The following is a 21,102-nucleotide window of genomic DNA, read 5'->3' on the forward strand; positions in this document are numbered from 1 at the left end:
CTTTTCTTGTGTAGTTGTCAATGTGTACAGAATGTCCTGCTTGATTTGCTACAAAAATCCCACAGTGACAGACTGACTCAGAAGAGTCAAAGGTTTTTACTTTTGTAAAGTCTTTTTTCCACTTTTTTGGTTACTTCCAGAAATGCTAAAAGTGAAGTTTAAGCAGAGTGAGTGAAGTCAGAATAGGATGAAGAATAAGGTTTAGATTTAATGCTGAATGGGACCTGAGAAGTAATTTATTATTCCTTTTTTCCAGTAGAGAACAAATGTAAAACAGTTGAAAGGTCTCTCAGTGTAGTTAAGAAGTGATGAAATGCTTTGCCAAAGCTTACTGATTCATCGTTCTGAAAGAATCAACTGAAATTTCCCATCTAGCTATGGAATTTGAGCTATTAAAGTTTGAAGTTTTATCTATGGAATTTGAGCTATGTAAGTTATACAACTTCCATACTTCTTTTTAAAAAATCACCCCAAAAATGTCTAATAAAGTTCCAAAGCATAGATGCCTGATTTTAGTGTAGCAGAGTGGAAAAGAGTGATCTGGGTACACTGGAGAGGGAGAAGTCTGTGATCTCCACAGGGTAACCACTGGGCTCATTGTCAGCCTGGGTCTGCCCTCCCTGCTCCTGCAGGCTCTCAGCACATCCCACAAGGAGCTCTCTGTGAAGCCAGGGGTCAAGGGCAGGTTCCACTGTGCTGAGATCAGATTTCCAGAAGTGACTGAGGAGATGAGATGCTGAGCTGCTTGGAATCGCTGACTGTAAGGGTCAGGGGCAAAATTTTCGGAAGTGTCTGGCATTTCTGCCCTTAGATAGCAAGTGCTTCCTTTTACCTGTGGGTAGAGCACCATGAGGTCCCTGCAATGTGGTGGAGGCAAGGGGTAGCCTAGGTTTTCCTCAAGAGCAGCCTTAATGCCATGCTGACTTCACAAACCTGAGGTATTGGCCCAAGGAGAATATTCCTTAGGGAAATTATGTGCTCCCATAAGTCCCATGTTCCCAAGGACATGCTGGGGTTTGTCTCACCTGGCAAGATAGCTCAGTAACTGTTAGACTGGTTACTTCTAGGGGGCAATTCGTCCCCCTCATTTAAACTTTAGACACGAAAATGAGATTAAGTGTTCCCTGGAAATCCTAAATTTGCCCACATCAGTGTCAAAACATCCAGTGCTTCCTAGAACGGATCCCTGCCTGCCTGAAGCATCCATGCAGGCTTCCTAAGCATGTAGAGCTGCTTAACATATCGTTTCTGGTACATTTATCTTTTCAAGGTACTTACCAAGACATGACTCCCCAGGAGCTGCCCATTATGAGATACAATAAAGCTAAAAAGCTGCACTTTACTGCTATTTATGTGCTCTGTACTTTTATTTTGGTGTCTGTTTAATTTGAATGCTTTCACCTACAATGGCTTTGGCTTTGCAGGTCAATTTTTTCTTTTTGCTTAACATTGTCCGAGTTTTGGTGACAAAGCTGAGAGATACCCACCGTGCTGAGTCCAACATGTATATGAAAGCTGTTAGAGCTACTTTAATCCTGGTGCCCTTACTAGGAATTCAGTTTGTTATTATTCCCTGGAGACCAGAAAACCGACTTGCTGGAGAAATATATGATTACATCATGCATATATTAATGCATTACCAGGTATGTTATATGGTAGCAACTTCAATGTAGTTAAAGTGTTTGCTGTTAAGCTAATTTACTCAAAGATACTGTTGTCAGGGTTTTTTCCCTGAAGCTGAAAATGTCTGTGGGTTTTCTGTTCTTTTCTAAACACTTTCACATTATTGGATTATCTGCCTTTGCACAAGCAGCACCACTGTGTAAAGAACAGAGAAAAGATAGGGGAAACAATGTAATAACTAGTCAAAATTATCAGATTACACTATTTCTAAACTGTGGAGAGAAAACTGAGTTCACAGAGGGCTTTTGTGTTCCAACACAATTTCTGTTGAAATGCTCAAGTTGACTGAAACTGGTGCTGTGAAGTTAATATTAAAATCAGCTGTGTATGCAAACTGTTGTACAGAGGGAATGCCAACACACAGAAGAAAACACTGAGACAATTAAGCTTCATTTAGGAGTTAGAATTACATTACTAGGCAGTTTAAATTACAAGACTGACGTTGATTTCATCAGTGCTTTGAAAATATAGCATCATTCAGCAAGTCTGGTTTATTTTCTTTTGATAACAAAACAAACCTAATTGACTTTAAATGCTGGCTTATCTTGTTTTCTGACTGGAATATATCCAGTCTTATATTAACTAGGAAAGGCAGATTTCCAATGCATTTGTGAACAGTGATCAACATGGGTGAATACCGTGATCTACTTCTGGTTTCCTTTCATACAGAAGCTAAATGCAGAAATAATGTTACTGTTGTAGTAAGAAAACAGCTTAAAAAAATCAGTGGTACTTTTTCATAAATGAAGGGATAAATAATGCTGTCAAAATCTCTGCATCCTGCCAGATTTTATTTCCTGCTTATTGCCTTTATCCCTTCAAAACTGTGGGTGTGCCTGCTACTGCATGCATAGAATAACTGCAGTTATAGGTTTTTGAAATGTATGTCATCTTATGTTACAGTTCTGCTTTAAAGGAATGAGAGTCTGTTTCTTCTATTGTTACCTTTACTGTCACATCTTTGGTGGTAAGAGCTGTAAAGTAATATCTCCAAACTAGTTTTCTGGTGACAAGTTATTTGCTTACAGTTTTAGCAAGTTAGAATAAGAGAGTGTTACAATAATCACTTTACTCTTAAAATAGCTTGCAAATCCTGTGAGGTTGTTGGAAAATTGCAAAACCAATTATAATTGTCTTAATTAACAATTCTAATTGTGATCATTATGCACTAGAAAGTCACTAAACTGAGATTAAAATGGAAGTTGTACTGATGAAGGGGATTGGGTGAGGGAGGGATCCAAGGTGACAAAGTTTCATCTCTGATGGGTTCCTTCTGCTCTCACAGAAGAGCTCTTGATATCTCTGCAGTATAATCTCAGTGTGCTTCCTGCCAAAATGTGACCTTTCAGGAGGGCTGTGCAGTTGTCCTGCTAACTGCAGCTGATTGTGATGCTCCCTTTTCCACTTTGAGTGGATTTTTAATTATATTCTAAAATAAACTTTCTTAATCCTTTCCCAACCATTTCTTGCATGCATATTTAAGATAGCCAGCTATATAATCATTCTTCTGGTGCTCATTTTCTATTAGGACTGAGTATGTAATTAGCAGATATTGTATCAGCTTTTGTAATGGCTGTGTTTCCCTCCTAGCTATTGTGCTTTCATAAACCACATCACAGCCTGCCCCTCCAGAAACTAACAGTAGTCTATTAGCTTTTGCACCTCGTAGTATGTCAGTCATATACAAGCAGGCATCATGGGCGCAATATGAATTTTTTTTTGGTGGAGAATTTAATACATTCTCCATTTCTGCACTGGTTAAATGAGTAATTTTTATGCCTTTTATAGAACAGAGTGAGAGATGGTTTTTCAACAGCATGTCACTGCTTTAAGTGAGCATGAAGGTTTGATATGTGTTATGCAGTTCATGTACACAGAAATGGCGCAAACAAGCACTGCAGTTTATTGTAAAACTCAGAGGATTGAAGATGAGAAAGAATTTCTTCACACAAGAAACCATGTAATGGTATTTCTTTCAGAGAATGGTTTCTCAGTAGAAAAACAACACATCAAGGTGTCACATGCTTGGTTTCCTCTGCCGAAATCACTTTTGAATAACAGAAGCCAGTCTGGTTTTGAATTGTCCTGCTCTTTTTGCGATACTGTCATCAGTGCTCACCATTTTAAGCAGAAATGTTTTTTCAAATATGCCTGTATGAGCAATTCACAAACACTGTATGTCTACTGTATGTCTCTCTCACATAGACCAGATTCTTCTTAACAGATTCATAGAGCAGATATGTAAATGATAAAAAAATTGAAGACTGGCTTTCGCGCTGCAAATATGAATGTGTGTACTTTTCCAGCCCAGCTAGCCAACCTCTCATGGATCCTGTAAAAGTAGAAAGGAGTATCTCTTCTCATCATCACCAGTATCATCTCTTCAGTCTCCAGAATGCTGAAGATTGCATGAGGCAAAAGAAAGATATTTTAACCCTTACATTGTGGTTTAACCCCAGCCAGCAACTCACCCCGCAGAACCTCTCACTCACTCCCCATAATGGGATGGAGGAGAGAATTGGAAGGGTAAAAGTGGCAAAACTCGCAGGTTGAGATAAAGACAGTTTAATAAGTAAAGCAAAAGCCATGTACTCAAGCAAAACAAAACACAGAATTCACTCACACCCTCCCATGAGAGGGCAAGTGTTCAGCAATCCCCAGGAAAGCACAGCTCCATCACTCGTAACAGTTACTTGGGACAACAAATGCCATCACTCCAAATATCCCCCTCTTTCTTTTTCCCATGTTTTGTATGCTGAGCTTGACACCGTATGATCTGGGATATCCCTTGGATCAGCTGAGGTCAGCTGTCCTGGCTGCATCCCCTACCAACTCCTTGAGCATCCCCAGCCCACTCGCTGGTGGGGTGAAATGAGAAGCAATAAAGGCCTTGGCTCTGTGCAAGCACTGCTCAGCAATAGCTAAAATATCCCTGGATTATCAGCACTGTTTCCAGCAGACATCCAAAGCAGAGCCCTATAATAGCTACTATGAAGAAAATTAACTACCCCACACAAAACTAGCACACCTTAACTGGAATGACATGCATGGATTGGGGTGCTGTAGGTACACTGGTGAACACACAGCTAACTTATTAAACAGAGCTCCTAAATTAGGCATCACAAAGCAAACATCTGCACTCCAGAAAGCCAGTGAGTTGCAGATTTACCTTAAAAAGCCTGTTAGATGATGCTGAAAACACATGAAAGATGAAAACTCCCTCAGGGTGTAAAGCATTATGGTACAGGATGTGCTGGCTCCTTGCACACCTCTGGCATGAAAACACATCTGTAAAAAGCCTGAAAAGCCCCATCATTCGGCCAATGAAGATGAAATGGTGCACCGGGGCAAAGAGAGTGCCTCCTTCAAAGGAGTGGAGCAGCAACAACCCTCTGTCCTGCACTCAGCTCTCCATTCCGAGACAAAGCAAGAGAGAATGTGGCTTGTGCCTGACACCCTGGCAGGGCCTCCTGCACCTCTGCTAGCCCTGGGGCTGCTGCTGCCACCTCCTTCACCCTGGGAACCACTGAAAATCTTTGGAAAAGTCCCAGGCTGCAAAGAGATTGGGGTGCTGTGTTTCTGACAGAGGTTCTGCTAACTAATGACAATTATCCCAACTTCTGATTTCTGATGTCAGTCCGCAGCAAAGGCCTCACAAGGAAAAGGGAAGAACAGAAAAATTTAATAACTCTATGATGCATCAGTTAGTCCCACTTATAGACACATTCCGCCCAGATGCTCTCAAAACAAGCCCAGGGATTAACAAACTTCTGCTTGCAAGCTCCCTCCACCACTTGTCCCATCTTACTGAATTCTGTCTCCAGCACCTTCAAGCTGTGATTTTAGAGGCTGCCAGGTTACATAACATGGCCCTGTCACTGTGCCAGAGAAGAGCCGTGGAAGTCTGTGAGGGAGCAGTGGAGGAACAGCCCCCAAACCAACAGCAGTACACAAGCACTTAAAGTTATTCTTCGCAATACCTTGCTGACTGTAGCCATAAATGTACAAGTCTTCCTCTAATGAGAAATTAAATTGCTATTCAGCATAAGGCCTTGAGTTTTATTGGCAAATGAAAAGTTTTATCTGTTAAACGGAGAATAATCAAAGTTTTCTTTCTCTGCAAGTGAGATCCCTTCTGTGCCACTCATCAGCTTCCAAGCAGCACCTCAGGACTGAAACACCTGCCCTGCTAGGCAGGGCAATGCAGCTCACAGAGGTCTGATGTGGTACAAGGGTATTTTGAGTCTTTTAGGCGTGGGTTTGGACCACATATATATCCCCACTGCCTCCAACTTTTAAATTTTGCTTTTTATGCAGCTTTATGCAGAATAAAATTAACCCATTTAAAAGCAGCTTCTTAAAAATAGTGAGATATTTGAATGCATTTTAGAAGGTATTCATTCCATCTGTTTCTCAATTTATAGGGAAATAAATATCCTCTGTGATGTCACATCAGACAGAAATACTTTCTCCTTCTGTGCAAAGTTAAGGTTATAGGACTGCTTTTGACAACATAAGTGGGAGTTTTTTATTTCCTTTCTTTTTTTTCTTTTTGCGTTATTAGTAATTTTAAAACTTTTTAATATTTTGAGCCAATAAAAGTTGGGGAAAATACTTTTTTGAAAGCTGGATATTATAAAGTGCCATTTTTGTCTGAAAACTTCATGCACAAAATTACAGTAATGAAACCTCCAGTAGAGAGTAGGAGAAGAAGCGAAGCATGAGCTTTGGCTGATGGGATGTCTCCATCATGTTGCAGCAGGTGGGTTACCATCTTCAGCCCTCTTGTGACAATCTCCCCACCTCAGTAGCAGTAGAAACTGCACAGACAGATTCTTCACTTTGCTTTTCTTTTCTTCACCTGACATAAATGAACAATTTATAACCCAGTCATTTACCTCAGAGATGCTGTTGCTGTGAATGAAGATGGTGAGGAACACTGTTGTTTTTCTCAAAGCTTTTTATCTTTGCTGAAATGAGAGAGATGGGAATGGAATTATACTTCTATGAAGAACCTTGGCCATGGTGGATTTTTATTGCTATCTATTCAGATCCAAAAGTGACAAGTGAATGGATGTTGACCAAAGTCCACACAGAGAATCAAAAACTGATTATTTTTATTATGACCATCTGTACAATTACATGTGCCATCATCATCTACCATCAGAAATAAATATATCATCCCACTAAAGCCTTAACAGCCACAGAGTGTGTAATCAATTAGGGCAGAAACATGGTCAGGAATAAGTATGCCTATATATGCTTTCTTGGTTTTATGGAGACATAAGATAGAATTAAAAAAGCAAGAGGTACCAGAAACCTATGTAAATTTGCAGTATCTGCATAGGTATTTTCTGTTTGTTTCTTTTTAACCTGAGCAAATTACTGGAACTTCTTTTCAAGACACTTATGTCTTCTAGGAGACGGAGATACAAATTAAATACCTGTCAAGCAAAGAATGTCCTTGGACCAGTATAGGCACTTAAAAACAGGGGAAAACTCACTACAGTATCAATAAGGTATATGAAGGTCTGAGAGTTGCTGACTCTGGACAATCCCTAAGGCATAATTCAGCCAAAAGCCACATTCATCTGTTCTTCACATAATTCCAGAAATAAAGAATTTCAGAAGTCATTAAAGGCCTTAATCTCAAAATAAATATATTTTTCATTTCTGCTTTCAATACCACAGCCAAGATTATCTTACTGGGAGCAGACAGTATATCACAGGTCAATTTAACAACTCTACACAGTAGAAGAGAGATACAATTGACTTAGGGATTTCATCCTCAGCAAGAATTGCACCCTGAGCAAAAACCAGCAGCAATTAGAGAGAATATGGAAGACATATGTCAATGAGATATGAGAAATAGCCCATGGGCCTTAAATGAAATAATTAACCTGCATCCAGTCTGTCACATGTTATAATAGATCCACTGTAGAATTATGGTCATCCCAAGCCCTCCTGGCTCCAAAGAGACAAAGCTGGTGTCTGCTACTGGTATCTCTGTAGCTTTACAGATGAAGATAACAATAGTCCTTTGAACTATGGGTAAAACTTTATGTGTAAAATGAAAGAAATAGAAATAGAAATAATAGAAATAGAAATAGAAATAGAAATAGAAATAGAAATAGAAATAGAAATAGAAATAGAAATAGAAATAGAAATAGAAATAGAAATAGAAATAGAAATAGAAATAATAGATAGAAATATTGATGACGGAGCCCAGAGGGCCATGGCAGGTGGACGAAAAGCAATGAAATATATATGGGACAGACTAGAGAAGGTAATTTCTTCAGCCAGAACATGTACAATATGCATGGTTTCAAAATAACAAGGAGCCAGGTGTACTTTCAGTTCACTCTAAACTAGAAGAACAACTGAAGGGGATATAGAGCATCACCACAGCTTCCTCTTTAGCTCTTCTGTCAGAAATTGTTTGGAGGAGACACTAGGTAAGGGAACTACACTCTCAAACAGAAGAAAAGTAGGGCAATTGCAGGATGTGACAGAGGAATTCAAATACCATACAGGAACTGAAATGGAAAATGGCTTCACTTCAACAGTTTGGGTTCAATTTCTGTCTTTAGGTGAACTGCAGTTCCCAAATTCTCCTTAAACACTCTCACTGAAGAACAGACTCAGAAAAAATTTCTCTGCTTCTTTCTCTCCTCTTGCTGGTTTTTGTGTGTGCCATGCCTCCTGGGGACTGTCCATCGAGCATCCCTGCTCCCAGAGGAGATCATTTGCCATTATGACTGACTGCTGTTAGTAAAAACGTTTAGCAAAATAGTGAGACCCCTGCTGAACCATGAACCGTGCAGTTCAACAGCAGGTGTTTTGCAAGACTCTGCACAGCACTGCAGTGCACACAGCACGAAGAGCATCAATGCAGGACAGCTGAAAATGACGCAATTTCTCCCCTTGCAAAAATTTTCATTTGAGGATGTCTGATCTGACAAACTCCTGCTTTGGAGGAGGAAGGTTTTGGTGCTTCTCAGCCCAAAGCTTATGGACAAACTGATGTGCACTGCTTATTGTAGGCTGGGATTTGAGTTTTTTGAGAATAGTGTTTTGTCAAAACATGAAAAAACTTTCTCGCTATACTTACCCTTCATCCTTCTTCTACATGTTTTTCTATGTTGATATTTGAAGTTATGTCAAATTACAAATTCTGCATCAGGAAAATCTATTTTAGTAAAATAGTTGTCAAAATTGAGATGGTCAGCACATGTTCAAACCAGCCTGTATATCTTTAATATATAGGCATTTTGTTAAAACAGTTATTGCTTATCCTGTGTTTGTGGTCCAACATATACATTTGAGAGTCCAAGACATTTTACAAAGCATTAGCTACAGTTTAACTGGTAATCAGTTAAATGAAGGTTTTATAAAAAAGATAGAGCTGTAAAGCTCTTCAAAGCAGCCCTTGGGATCACAAGCTACATTGCAGTTTTCTCCTCAATTTCACAAACTGCTGTACGTTTAGCTTATAATAACTGCTTTAAGTAATTTAAAATGAAGGCATTTGGCTCCCAGTGATACTATGTAATGCTATTTTAATAAGAGCGAATGAAGTTAGGACATGGACCAGTGTAACTACCTAATCCTGAATGGCAGATTCTCTGTGCAAGAATTTTCTCTTTTATTAATTTCATGCTTTCTCATCTCATACTCCTGCCTTGGCCCTGCTTAATCTTGTAGCAGTGGTGAAATATTATCTGAACAACTGTGGTGATGATTAAATTAATTTAAAGCTATTAAGGACTAAGCTATGATCTGCAGTATCTTTCTTTTTTTTTTTTTTCTGCTCCCCTTCCTTGTAACTCATCTGTTTTGTGGGTTTTTTCCTTTTTCTGACCACTTACACTTCTTTTCACATCCCGTCTGTGCATTGTGATGCCCAACATACAAGTTGACTTATCCTGACATACAATTCAATTTATAGCCTTCCTGGCACAGCTGGATTCTCCATGGCTGACACTTCTAACTGGATAGCTGCACTCTTACGAGTCAGTGGCAGCATATAGGACACAATTCCTCTGCCATCTCTTCAGAAAAATCAGTGGCAGTGTGATTCTCAGCTGTAAGCAAAATATCTCTCTATCTTACAAATCATTTAATTTTCCTTCTCTACATCTCTTATATATAAATAACTTCATAGACAAAACAGATAATCTATAAATGCTAATAATAGAGAAGAAAATGGTAAAATAGGATAAAAAGACAAAAATCCCTTTAATAGCGTAACTGTGAAAGATGGGGAGTGTCTGTGATGCAGAGGAAGCAGACTAATGTTTTTATTTTGTATCCATCAAGTCCAAATTTCCAAATTGCACTAAAGAATTTTACATGTTCTGATTCCTAAACTCTTCTTTTCCTTTCTCTTAGGGTTTACTCGTGGCTACTATATTCTGCTTCTTCAATGGTGAGGTAAGTATGTGAAATACAGAAAATTACCAGAACTTGAAAAATAGTCACTCTATTGTTCATTAATGCAGATGTGAAGCATGTCACACCACAAATTTTGAAACTACACGAAGCTGCTTTTACTCTATAGACAAGCAGCTGTGTGTGTTTTTGAAAGCTCTGTGCAGAGTGTGACTTGAATGTCTCTGAGCAGATGAACCAGGTGCATTACCATTACAAAGCAGATGGCACCTAATGAGGTACAGGCATGAGACTCTCCCCTACCATCTGCAGTTTGATATGGAGGTCTAAGTAAAGGAGAAAAATGCTCTACTCCCCTTCCTGCCTGAAAACAACGGGAAGGACCGCAGTAAGCAGTGGGGACCTTCAGGGGTCTGTCTGGAGAACCCAGTGCTGCGTTCAGGCCCAGAGCCATGGCAGAGGCCATTCCTGGTAGCACTGCCAGAGCTGGAAGAGTGCAATTACTTTCACTCCTTCGAGGATTAGCACTGGCCTTTTTACAGTCAATGTTTCTTGTGTAGTAATTGAGAAATAAAAGTCCTTGAGGCAAAGATCTCTCCCATTCTCTTACAACTAGAGCATATATATGTATATACACCTACACTGGTTTTTAGGTCCACTTCACTACCTTTTTTTTTTTTTTTTACAAAAAATAGCAGGTAAGAATATGTCAAGAACCATTTAAATTCCTACAGCAAGCCATTTTTCAAAGATGGTTGGCAAAAAAAGCTTTTTCAATACATCAGGAGCATTCAAGTGTAGCAAAATAAAACACCATATATCTTATCAAAGTTAGGAATTCCATTAAAAAGATCATTTTCAATCCAAACCAGATGAATTAGACACAGAATAAACTTTGTGATGCTAACGCTCAGTATGTCAACCCAGACAGATATTTGTGCTCCTGTTTATCCCTGTATATTATTAGAAAGTAGCAAATTCCAAGTAATGATGTGACCACACTTATGTTTTGATAGAGACTTGAAGCAAATTATGTTATTGATAAGGTGCTACTGGCTGCTTTGATAACTTTCAGGATAGCAGAGAATATTAAATTCTGCCACGAGCTGTCGACATCTGTGTAGATTTGCTTGTGTCTGGCTCCCTGTGTAACTGTACAGAGAAACTCAAGAGTAGAAAAGGTGAGAGGCCTCCCATTGCAGTTCTGTGGCATGGTTTCTCAGGAAACATGAAAGAGAACGGCAAAATGTGAGCAACTACCAATCCTGAAACCTAACATGAAATGGTAGCTGTAAAGATCATGCTACAAAAGTTCATCGTTTCATGCATCCAACTAAACAAAGTTGAAGAGATGTACAACTCTTTTTCTGTGACATTTCTGTCCCCAGGATCTGCAGGCAACTATCACCTTTCTCCTTCTCCCTTACAGTCATCACTTGCTGGCACAGTCCAGTCTCCATGCCTTGGAAACACAGAAAAACTTCTGATTCTCCCTGGTAGGGGGTACCCGGCATGAAGAAAGTAGAGACCAGTCAGGCAGTTTTTGAAGCATCCTCTCCCTGTAGGAATGACTGCATAGCTATGTACAAGCAGTGCTCCAGTTTGCCCGCACTGGCCTCCAAACTAAGTTTTGCCCCAAAATCCTGGTCTTGAACATTGCCTTCTTCATTCTCCCAGCATCACCTTCCATTTTTTTTTCAGATTAAATTTTGCAGAACAAATTTTCTTATTGTTTTACAGCTTTATTGTAAAAGGTTGTTTACTCCATAATTCTCCAACTCTAATGAGAAAACATGGATTTGTGTCTAAATTAAGGGCTGTAGCAGTGCTAAAAAAGAAGAAAGGCAGCAGTAAAAGGCACTGAAAACATGAAGAGCCTTAAAGACTGTTTATTTCTTAGTTTCATCAGCTAGCTCTAATTCCAAAGTGCTTTTGGCAATGCTACAGTGTCAGAAGAGCATATTCACCTTTACAACTCCAGGAATACAATTCTTGAGTTCTGCAATAATGAATATATCTGAAGTATCTGCTTGCCAATATGTACGGTTAATGATTCCTTGGTGGAGCTGCTGATCAGAAACATGACCAAGTGTCAGGCAATAAGAAGAAATGGCCATGAGGATTCAGGTTTCCCAGACATGTTGAGAATGATTTTGTTGGTGCTTGGGTACTTTTCAACATTACACCCATTTTTAAAATCATATCTGCTTCAGGCAACTTTCAATGGCAGGAATTCTGAGAAATCCTGTCATTGTTTTCTTATAGGAAATTTTATTTACTAGACAATAAGGGAAGCTTTCTTTAAAATTTCCCATTAAAGTGAGCAGAGAGTCAGTGATGACACCTCTCTAAGACAGATTCAAGACAGTTTGGTGCTTGCATCAGCACATTTCCAATAAACATCAAGCAAAGTTTATGCACTAGAGTAGCTAGGCTGGACTTTGCCAAGAGAGGATGAAAGGATTGTGATCCCCTTCCTCCCATTTTATTCCTGCAGTTACCCAATCTGTAGATATATAAGGCACAAAATCTGTAGAAGAGCAGTAACAGACTAATGCCGAGCTGATATTATATCCTTCCAAAGGGAGTGCTGATCTGAGTTTGGCCAAGTGAACTCAGCTGACTCCCCCCCCGTCTTGTTGTGTGCAGTAGAATACAGACCAAAGCCACCGTCTGGTCTTTAATCATGATAGAAGATTGTTTCCAAGCTGCTGCATACATCTGCTGCCATAGAGGTCAAAATTACTTCTCTCGAGAAAATTCAGTGTGGGGCAAGGAGATTAATTTTAGTACTACAAAAAGCCTGTATAATCTGGGATTTACTTTTTCCTGCTGGAGTATTTAACTTCAAGATTGAAACACATGAAGCTTAGCCAGGACAAACAATGCTAAACTCAGAACCACCTGACAGTGTTTTACAGTGCATTCATCACCTACTACCTCACTAATCTCACTTTAGTTCCATGATCCCATCTATAGAAAGAAATGTAAAAATAGTAATAAGAAGCTGTACCAATGCCTGCATTCATGTGGAAGAACACATAAACAAAAGATTTGGTTGGGACTTTCAAAATGATAGCTCTTCCTGTGCATTTTCATATAAAATCTTTGTATCCAACAGAACTGTAATTTCTCTGTCCAACAACAACAGTGTTGTACAGATGATACGAGGTTTCTGCAATAGTCTGCTCACCAGACCACATTTCCAAGCCTGGGAATGCTTCTAGGCTGCAAGGCTGGACAACAAAATGGAAAGTCAGTTTGGGGAAAAAACAGCCATGTATCTTACATGTCAATGAGGCGTGAATGGCTAATGAAGAACAGAAAAACCTTTAAAGTCTGGAATAGCAGAGTAAATAAGCTCAGGTTCTTCATTGTTTTAGTTTTTACTTTCTTTCATCTGCTATCACAGCAGAAAACATGGCAGGCACTGCCCTGTGCCTCCTGTCCCCAGGCACCTCCTCAGTTATTAATACATTGTGGCTGTGCATGTGACTTTCTGTAATGCTGCTTACGTATTTAAAATCCATACCTGAATGGTTTTGGTTGGCACTGAGTTATGATCATCTGAGATCCTTGGAATCATAGCAGAAATCTAGATTAACAGGTTTTGCTCAAGTGCAGCAGCTTGTACAATCCATTATCCATTTGCAGCCAGATCCTTGCACAGGCGAGTGGTTCAGCAGAGAGCAAAAACACAGCTGCTTTGACCTTGTGCTCTCTCTTCTCTATAGAGCCTTTTAAACCTATATAATGGCACTTCTAATCATGGGCTGAACAGGAAGGGATGTGCCTGTTCTCTCCCTGGCCATACATACAATTTAAACATCACTCCCTTCTAAGAAAAAAAATTATAAGCTCCTCACAACAGGCTTTGTAACACTCAGGGACATTGTTCTTCCCTCTTCAGTTAACTATGCTAACATCTCCAGACCTATGATTGTCCTGGTGGCCTGTCAGATTCCAGTTCAGCTGAAGGCAGTTTGGGAGCTTATCAGGAGCTCATCACCTGCACAGCAGCTCTTCTCCCCATGCAAGAGTGATCAAAGCCTTGGGGTCTGTGCAGGGGCCAGGAGAAGGGGGCTAGAAGAGGAACAGAAGGGCTCTAAGAGCATGGTTTTGCTGCCTTTAGTAAAGATGCTGAGATTAATCTGAATGGCAAAAGTGCAAACACAGTCAACGTGGGGCAGAGAAGGCCAGAAGTCCACAATGGCTGGTGGTGCTAGTGACCATGGTGGTGGTGTTGGAGAGGTGGCTGCAGGCAGGCAGAGCTGCTCTGCACAGACATGGTTATGGTCTAGCCAAGCCACTACCCCGGTGTGATATGGGGAAAATCACTGTCTTAGTATGTCTGAAGACTTCTTTCAGTCCCTCCCCATAGCTTCTGGAGTGACTAAGCTACAATATTCATACTGTAACATCAAAAGGCAATTTTAAAGTGACTAAACTCTTTACAGATTTTACCTTGTGTGTAATATTTCTGTATCAAGTACTAAAACTGCATTACTGTTTCACCCTGTAACTCTTTCTCACTAATAAACTTTGGTGATGGTGTGATATAAAACATCACCACATGCAGCCATTTCACTTTAATTCTCAGTATTGGCATAGTAAACTTTGCTCACACTCTCCACTATTAAAGTGCCATTGTGACCATAGGCCTTTCCCGTGCTCGATATCTAATTAATCTGCATTCAGCCATTTGTTTTCTTTTCTTTATTTGTTAGGAGAAAGTAAATAGCAGTACATTCTCCAAATGACAAACAGTGCCCACCTCAGCAGGAGCACAGAAACTCTAGGATTCCTGTCATCACAGTGCCTCACCTGCACCTGCCTACCTCTTGAGGAGGGTGTCGCTATATCAGATTATTACATCAAACTGATCCTATTCTCACATTGTGTTTGGAATCATTGATCTAAACAAAAAAACCAACATTTTCCCACTTCCTGCTCATATTCTTAGCATTACCAAGAGCCAGCACCCTGAACATGCACCTGGAGAAGGGCTTCATTTTCCCTGGCAGGACTCAGCAGCTTAGATCATATCTTAGTGACATGTATAACATCACTGTTAATGTAAAAGATGAATAAAATGTTTTATTCCTAGCAGATGAATGTTCAAAGGTTGAAATTCTCTGCCATGCAGCAGGCTATGACCAATGATACATTTTGCAAGAACAGAACCTGTTCTTAACTTATCAGGACAAAATCTCTATTTAGCTCTACTAATCCTCCAAATCTTTCTTTCTACAAATTAGTCCTAACAAGCTCTAGAAGTACTTACACTTTGACATTCATGGCCAGTTTTACTCAAGACTAAATTTCTTCAGATATCACAATGCATTAGGCATTCCAGGGGCAAGAATCCAGCTGCAGCATCAGATAGGTTTTAATCCCCATTCCTTCTTCCTCTTCTCTCTTCTACTATAGCATCCTACTGTGTTCCCATGCAGCAATCTGTTCCACATTTACAGGATGAGCTGACTTATACCTTCTCTTCACAAGCAGCAACAACTGCAGAAACTCTTATTGCTGCCATAAGGTAGGCGGGGAAAGAGTTAAGGCCAAGAGCTGAACAACTGCTTCTGGAGAAGACAGGAGAGAGGCAGACTGAACCTGATGAAATCAGACCTAGAGCTTTTCCTTTTCCTTGTATTTTCCTTTCCTTTTCCTTTCCTTTTCCTCTTCCCTTCTCTCCCCTCCTTTCCCCTCCCTTTCCCTTTTCTTATTTTAAAAGTTCTACAGTTTCAGGGATTTACATTATGCCTCACTCTATGTGTTTCTTTAACAGGTCCAAGCAGCTTTGAAGAGGCAATGGACACAGTACAAAACCCAGTGGGGCCAAAGGCGCCGCGAGCACTGTTCCACACGATCTACCTCCTACACAGCAACATCAATCACAGAGGTCCCTGTTTACCTGTATCACCATGATTCCAACAATGAACAGCTAAATGGAAGATATGTAGAGGACTCTGAACTCGTTGCATTAAAGTCTGGAGAGACATCTACCTAGCTCAGCACCAGCCATTGCAAACTCATTGTTTCATCTTCTGCCTGTGAACAAAGTGGGGAGAAGGGTGGGAGTGTGGAAATCCAAGATGCTATGTCAGAGTGCAGGCCCAGGTGGAAGGACACATCATATTCAAACCACATCAGCCTCTGACAGCAGTGGTGTGAGGGAGTCTGATGCAGACCTGGAAACAGTATTTCTTCCTGTGCGCTGCAGCAGGGAGTGAACATGGACTTGCCTACCAGGCTGTGTAATCTCCACATCTCCTGATACCAGCCATATAAAGTGACCACCCAACATTCATGACAACCACAGGTAGCCCATAGCAAACAGGAAAGAAAGAACCAGTATGTGGCAATTGGAAACTTTCAGCACTTTTTGTTTTCTCTACTTTTCTTTAACACTAGTTTTTAAACTACCAACTTTCACAAGATGTAACTGGCTTAGAGTCTTTTATTTTTCTCTTTTAATGAGCTTGATGACTGCTTCAAAGATTTTGCACATTGCAAGACAAATCAAATATATAAACAGCAGAAAGTCACTCCAAAGTATTGAAATCCTGATGATTTCCAAAGGATGCCCCAAAATATTACCAACCCCAAAGGATACCCAGAATATTATCATCCCATTAGCAGGTGCATAAAGCAAATGAAGGTGAAATAGTCATTGCATACCAAGATCTCAAACACCCTGAGAGAAACAGATCAGTTCTTCAGGTTGCATCACACAAATCTTGAAGGCATCTCAAAATATTTTTTGTTTGACAATACAGAGAGTTCAAGAATATTTATTTATAGGAAAAATTGTGAGTCTCTTACTTTGCCCAGAAACTCATCATTAAGGCACAATTTTTTATGAAATTTGTTTGGAAATTACAGTTTTATTTAATGGATTTTCTGAGGTTAATGTTAGATGAATGTTTGTCTCTGTTATAAAACTGTGATCATGACAGTAAAGGTAAAGATACCATGTAAGAAATGAGAAACTAATGTCTTAGCACAGGACGCATCTATTTTTAGAATTTGATTGCTCTCCTGAGTTCCTAATCATCAGATAGTCCTGCCAAAACCCTTGATAACCTATTTCAGATTCTATTGAAATTAGCAGACAAATCCCTGCTAACTTCAATGAGTGGTGAACAACTCTCTTCAGTGTTCGGGAATGACTTATCCAATACAGTTTGGTGTAGACCCCAAAAATAGGAGACCCCAAAAATAGTGATTTGAAACAATTTTAAAATATTGTGTCCAACCAGGCTGTTTTTCCTTGCTTTACCCTTAATTTGTAGATATTAAATGGAGGGACAATGTACATGACTACCTACATGAGTCACCATCTTGCTGGAAAAGTCCCTCCCAGGAATGAGTTCATGAGGGATAGGTGTAAACCCAGCACTGAGAGAGGGGACTGAATTCCCACTATCCATATAAGAGGCAATTCCTTGCAGAGAAGAGGGTTACTCCATTTTTGCCACCAGCACACGCACACAACCTCTGTGCACTACCAACACTTCCCAGTGTGAGGAATGAGCTCCTGGCTCTGCGACCGTGGAACAAGAGAGAGGAGCTGGGGAACAAGAACAAGCTGTCTTGCAGATCATCACATGGTTAATCCAGTGGAACACTTACAAAAAAATACCTTCATGTGTATTTTGTTCCAACCACATACCTATTTTTCAGACTTCAAGGAATACGAAGATAGTTATTTTTTCAGACAACAGTATTTCTCGCATTGTTATTTCTGTTTTCACCAGTGAACAGTAGGAAGTGGAGGAGTCAGTTGTTAAAGACAATAAAGTGGCTGTGCTATGAACGCTGTATTTCTGAACTGCTTTGGGACACACCACACTTCCTGGGAGTGCTCCAGAAGGCATTCCTAGTTTCTAAAGATACAAGTGAGCTGATTGTAAAAGAAGCGTGCATAATATTAAGAGTTTAATAATGAACATGTTGGTTTTAATGATGTACATGTTTACAACATGTAAGTGCAAGTTGTTTCACTGTTATGTTCATGTGGATGTACAAAATGGAAATGCTTTGCCATTATAATGATTGTGTTCTTTCTTCGCTATTAAGAGTTTCTTGCTTTGTTTAGTAGAGTACTCTGAAAAGTCAGGATCTGAGGTTTAGGGTCTCAGTTGGAGCTTCAGTGTGGTTGCAGCAGTCTTTGTGGAAGCTTTGGTTTCAGTGGAGGGATGATGATTTGCAGCCACTGAAGCTTTGGTCTCACATACACACTGAGTTTAGGGTTGTCATCACCCTTGGGCTTTGTAGGAAAGGCTGTTTTGAAGGTATTTACTGAGTAATTTCTTATCAAAGTACTTTCTAATGGGAAATGCTATTTTCCTTATCTCCAGATGGTTTGAAACATTTTCATTGCACTCACAAGGTACATTTCATTCTCTGCTTTATAAATAGTACCATACACTAGTGATGGTAATATTAGGAATACTGATACAACCTCAGTAATTACAATTATGACAGTAGGGTGGTTTGACTCTAGTACATTTCACAAGAACAGCAGAAATGCATAATTAATAGATCATTGTATCAAAAAGTAGGAAAGGAGCTGACACTTGAATCTGTGAATGCAAGGTGTATTTTAAGAGGAAAACAACCTTAAATTAGTCACCTCTGCAGTATCTGTTTCCTCTCAAACACCACACCACATCCAACACATGAAAACCCAGTTTACTGAAAATTTGCTCCAGCAGAAGTGGTTGCTTTGTTTGAGCAACAAAATCTATCAGGAAGGTGCTGGTTGTTATTCTTTACAGGGTACAGAAACACAGCACAAATTAAAAGATTTGTTGTGGCACGGAATGTCAAAAGTAAGACTTCATTTTTATTTCATTTACTTAATAAATATATTTTAGCTAAAATAAAACAGCAACAAAGGTAAAACAGACAATTTTATCTGTATTAAAACTCTTAGCAATAATGCTACCTTAATTAAAACACTACAGAGCGCTCATGTAGCACTGCTTGGAATTTTAAAATTCTGATGTGTCTTCATGAAGCTAAATATGTGCAGTTATTTGATCACTACTCAAAAATATCAGGATTTGTGACCTAAAAAATATTTGTATTGATACAGTAGTTGATCCCAAGCCAATGAGACTCTGCAGTGTATGAAGCATGCCCTATCTGCCCTCTGGCAGCATAGAAGACCTGAGCCCAGCTGTGCAATTTGGACCCAGTGCTGCCACATGGAGGAGGGGAAAAATGTCATTGGCCAGCAGTGAGGGAAAGTTAGACCTCCAGCTTGGCATACCTCGGGAAGAAGAACACGATCAGCTCCTTAGTCAATTATCTAGTGAAATTTAAGTCCCTGGCAAGCCCTGAGATCTAGAATGGTGCCAGAAATGACACCAATGTTTTGACACCTGTAGTTCTGTGCCAGTTGTAGTAATTAGGGTACCTGTAAGATTTAAGTTCAAAGTACCCTTTTCATGACCTGCAAATGTTTCTGTGCAGTACAGAATTTTTCATATACTTACAGATGGATCCCAAATCTATATTTAAGCATCCCTTTATTGAGTATTTAGAGCATCATTGAGAAAATAAAGGAATTCTCATAATCTCAAATATAGAACAGTATGTCCCCCTCATCCTAATGAAGGAGAGCTGTTTTAACCAGTCAAATCAAGCAGTGAGAAGGTTACCATTACTGAGCATGTCATACTGCTGCTGGAGAAGAAAGCAGCATGGTAAGATGACTAACAGGGATGTTATATATGAGCCTCACGAAACACAAATTGCCACAGACAGCACTGGGGATGATTTAGGCCTGGCTCACTTGCATTGGCAGACAGATCATTTAGATGACCTGCCAAATTCCTATCAAGACTTATTTTCTATGATTTTGTAGCAGCAGAGATGGGCACTGTGCTCTGCTGGGGCAGGAAGGTACTTACCTCTCACTAAATGCCAGTTAAGATTTTCTTTATAATCCAATTTCAGGACCTCCCAAGCCTATCTTAAAAAGAAACCAACTATCTTCAGTCAATTTTTAAAGGACATCAGATGACTGCACAAATTTTAATAATCTGGTCCCTCTTCTCTCACTGTAAGCAAATGCAACTTTGAGAAGTGACCACACCACAGGAGGTTACTTTGTGTAATGTGAAATGTGCAGATGTGTGACTACATGGAACTCCTCCATTCCCAAGTGCTAGTGATGTTGGTTTGCATAATATGGTCAAATAGATACAGCTCCTTCCCTCATCTGCTCTGCATTTCTCTCCACCTCAGTATTGCCACCATAAGAAGCGTTTACTTCCCAGTCTGTGCATCCTACACACTTTCAGCAGAAACATTTTTCCTTTACAGTTTGCATCTACTACCCACTGGAATTATGGAAATGGTAGGTGCAGATTTAAAGCTAAATTAAGGATAAAAGTCTGAGCACACAGATCAAGTATCTTTAGAAGCAGAGTAACATTATCTTTCTATTTTTGACAGAATGCAATCCTGTCATTTGAAGAAAAGAAAAAAAAATCTTAAGAAGTTGAATGTCAGATAAAAGGCACCAAAAAATCAATTTAGATAGCATACATACATATATACATATTAATTATATTATATATATATTTACAATGAATTGTTATAAGAACTGTGCTCAGGTAGAAAGTGACCCATCATCCCCCACAAAATGCACAAAGCCGAAGTGAGGAGTGGAAGACACTGTGGGGCAGAGAAGGTATGTAGCCTCCCTTAACTACCTTAATGCTTTCTGAGGACCCCATGGGTCGCCAATCTGCCCACTCCCATGCCAGATGTGTTCACGATGGGAATGACTTGGCCAAGAAACGTTGGCTACACTGCATTTCTCAGCTTGCTAAATCAGGGCTGAGCTGATGAAAAGGGCTGATGGGGAGGTGAGCAGGAATAATCTCTTTCCCAGCCGCATGTCTGCTCTCCAACAGATAACCTCATTTATCTCACCAGCATAAGACCTACTATTGTGGAGAAGACTGACCTTAGATCAGGCAGCTCCTTGGTATGGAAAACCTTTTA

At 39.8% G+C, this 21,102-nt stretch overlaps 1 protein-coding gene across 1 annotated transcript in view; it reads left to right on the plus strand.

Annotated features, from left to right (window-relative positions):
- CALCR (calcitonin receptor) overlaps positions 1–19,462 on the plus strand; it is a 160,100-nt gene extending 140,638 nt beyond the window's left edge. Inside the window, exons 12-14 of the mRNA XM_051802185.1 lie at positions 1,425–1,643; positions 10,075–10,116; positions 15,866–19,462. Of these exons, the coding sequence (XP_051658145.1) occupies positions 1,425–1,643; positions 10,075–10,116; positions 15,866–16,087 (483 nt within the window). The 3' untranslated portion in view covers positions 16,088–19,462. The remainder of the gene's footprint in view (positions 1–1,424; positions 1,644–10,074; positions 10,117–15,865) is intronic.
- The last annotated feature ends 1,640 nt before the right edge of the window (positions 19,463–21,102 follow it).

This window comes from Manacus candei, unplaced genomic scaffold, assembly GCF_025592945.1.
Source record: "Manacus candei isolate 608988 ecotype Guabito, Panama unplaced genomic scaffold, ASM2559294v1 h1tg000056l, whole genome shotgun sequence".
NCBI lineage: Eukaryota > Metazoa > Chordata > Aves > Passeriformes > Pipridae > Manacus > Manacus candei.